Raw genomic sequence first — 2,967 nt, 5'->3', positions numbered from 1 at the left:
ACAATGAGTTGGCAGATTTATTTGCAAGCTTCTCAAATAAATCTGCCAACTCATTGTTGCAACCCCAGTGATACTCCTGCCTTGAAATGTTGATTTATCTGTAATTCATCCATCATTATGTCCACTCAAAAAATGGGATTGTAATTTAAAAGATGTTAGACTATTAGAAAGAGGCTAAATATGGGCTAAATATACACAAAAATTTCTCCATATGTCAATTTTATGGCCTTGCAAGGATCCAAAGCAAGTGCCTGACAATCAATATTTCAAATACATTAATTATATTAGTTTGCTATGTGAATAATTTTTTTAAATGAATACATTTCAAATACAACAGTGATCCATCTAGATTCATGATTAAGTATCTTGCAATTGTAAACCAATAGAAGCACTGTAAATGTAATGAAACCTTCCAACTTTTTACAATGTGAAGGGCAATTGGAGTTGTATCCCACAATTCAACAATTGGATATTGCATAAAGTATATCATAGCTATGTCATAATAATAATGAAATAAATTATTGTGTCAAAAAATATTGAAGATTAACATTCTTAGTTTGTAATAGATTATTAAACTACAAATTATCTTGGGTTTCTTTTTTCTTTTTTATTCTTTTTCCTGTTGGGAGGGAGGAGGTTCCTTTGTTTTCATCTTTTTATATTCAATTCAATGTCATCAAATGTTCATTTATTTAATTTTTTAAAGAAAAATTCGAAACTTGTAACTGAAATCAAAATGATACGACACACACAACATGAAAATTTTCTTCACTTTCCGTATCACTACTTTCTGGTGGAGTTGCCCTTTGCCACTTTTACTTTCTCATGAAACCAGAAAAACATCCTCCTAGTTCACAACAATGTCGGATCCTCCTTTTGGATGATCATAACTAACGATTTTCCGTGCCTCGAAATAAAACGCATTCATCCAAATAATCAACGATATCCAAAGGTGAACCGGTATGGGCAGGGCGGCCTCGTAAACCTAACCCTAATAATCTGCTTGTTTAAATCCTGTGCAGTTCGAGCTCTCGTATCTCTGTGGAGTTGCTTTTCGTGAAATCTTGCTCTGTTGCTACATTGTGGCTCCGGGTTTTTTTGAGTCCTTGTTTTGTAAGATTAGGTCTTGTAAGTGTTAGGGTTTGGTAGGAGAAATGGCGCCGAGCATCATGAAGAAGAAAGACCTGAAGGAGAAAAAGGTGCGTGTGAAGAAGCCCTTGAGTGTGAAGGCCAAGGTATCGAAGAAGCTGAAAGCTACTTCGAAAGAGGAGGTAGAGAGGTCCTTGAAGATTGCCAGTATGCTTTTGGAGAAGGAGGAGGTTCTGCACTCTGAAGATGAGAGGCTTTCAGACGATGATTACATCAAGAGCTTGAAGGTTGACCCCATAGCAGTGGATAAAGAGGATGATGGATTTGAAGTAGACAAGGGTGATGAGGGAGTTGTTAAGGTGAAGGATGTGAAAGTGACGAAGAGTGGAGAGGTGAAAGTAGAGGTGCCTGACTCTCGGGAGAAGAGACCTAAAGTTGCAAACAGCTTGAGGTCTCTGCGATTAGCGATTGCGGCGAAAATGAAGAAGAAACAAGATGATCAGAAGGCGAAGATGCTTGCGAAAGGGGGATTTGACTCTGATGATGAGTGATGAGTGATCAATTCACGCCAGGTTCAGTTTGGAAAAGGACCGCCTCGGTGGTTATCCGTGAAGGAACCCTTGATGTAGTGGTTGGGAGTGGCACCGCCAAGCTTTGCCAATCCGCGTGTGATTAACTCCTTCATTGGAACGAGGTGAGCGTTGTTAAGTTTTCTACTCGCTTAATCGTGTTTTGGAGTTCTCAATTATTTCTATCTGCAAGTGGTATTTTAATGTGCACCTATATGTTGCTTTTGTGTTACAGGGTCACGCAGGTATTTACGCCCAGTTTGCGATGTATCAGGGATGCCCTGGTAACTCGTATCATTTGTTCTCATCGAAATCTTTACCCGATTATGCCTTAGCCAGATAGTGAGGCAATCGTGTAGAATATTGATATCTACGCCTATGTCCACAAATCGGACTTTTCACTCTCATCTGTTGCATTAATTAGATAGTCATTAAGTCGTCGCTTCGATATTCTTTAGTGCTCATGCGGATTCAAATGATGAAGACAAAACTCCAGAACGACTCTTTTGGTTCACAAAAGAGCTTGTAAAATGATGGGTTTTATGTCATAGTTACACTGATGGATCCCTACTCATCTTAAATCCGGACAGCGATGAAATTTGTTTCGGCCCTCTCGCCTGAGTGCGATGTACAGAGTGTCTACAGTCTAATATCCGGTGTCCCTGCTAGATGATTTGTATCAGGAGTGTTAGTTATGGTATTCGTGTTACTGTGTCGAGAAGGAAGTATGTCTGGTTGAGTGAATCATCCGAGGAGGTCCACATGATGAAGACATAGCACAGAACCTCACTCTTGGTTCACAAGAGTGTTGGCAAAATGATGGGTTTTATGTCATAGTTACACTGATGGAACCTTAGTCCGGCGAATATTTAATCATGCAGTTTCTTCAGATTTATAGATAAAATCATCTTTAATCTAAGATAATTTCTTTTGCGGCTTTTTGGGAACCAGATTATTCAGAGTTCAAAATATGATATCACCTGCAGTAAATGTGAACAAAATAAAATAAAAGAGCCCCATGAAGCTCGCTAAACATTTATAAAAAAATCACTGCGCTAGTCTTAAAAAAAGTTCAAACGATATGTGCAAGTATTGTATATTTTCATCTTGAACGAAAGACATCTTGATCGAGAATGTGACCAAGGTTGGTTTGAGCGATTGAATGGCAATAGGAGCTTGCTACTAGCGATTTCGAAGGTCAATTCTTGGGGAGGGCCTGGCATTGCCTCTTAATAATATTTGCATAGTACGTACGTCTGTGTTAGCTAAATAATTTGCAAATTCTTGCGAGAGAGGATGTCAATGGAGG

General features: G+C 38.8%; 1 protein-coding gene across 1 annotated transcript; it reads left to right on the top strand.

The window, feature by feature from the left end:
- Positions 1-1,052: 1,052 nt before the first annotated feature.
- Positions 1,053-2,611, top strand: LOC149986763 (uncharacterized). Its single transcript, XM_090245768.1, has 2 exons — positions 1,053-1,783; positions 1,894-2,611. Exon 1 carries the CDS (start codon positions 1,155-1,157, stop codon positions 1,638-1,640), a length of 486 nt encoding a protein of 161 aa, XP_090101894.1. The 5' UTR covers positions 1,053-1,154; the 3' UTR covers positions 1,641-1,783; positions 1,894-2,611.
- The last annotated feature ends 356 nt before the right edge of the window (positions 2,612-2,967 follow it).

This window comes from Physcomitrium patens, chromosome 21, assembly GCF_059467195.1.
Source record: "Physcomitrium patens ecotype Gransden chromosome 21, ASM5946719v1, whole genome shotgun sequence".
Lineage (NCBI taxonomy): Eukaryota > Viridiplantae > Streptophyta > Bryopsida > Funariales > Funariaceae > Physcomitrium > Physcomitrium patens.
Note: the sequence above shows the minus strand (reverse complement) of the source record. Positions and strands in the feature narration are given on the sequence as shown.

What these genes read in the sequence shown, in the direction of transcription:
- LOC149986763 (XM_090245768.1), top strand. Translation starts at nt 1,155, where the DNA reads ATGGCGCCGAGCATCATGAAGAAGAAAGACCTGAAGGAGAAAAAGGTG.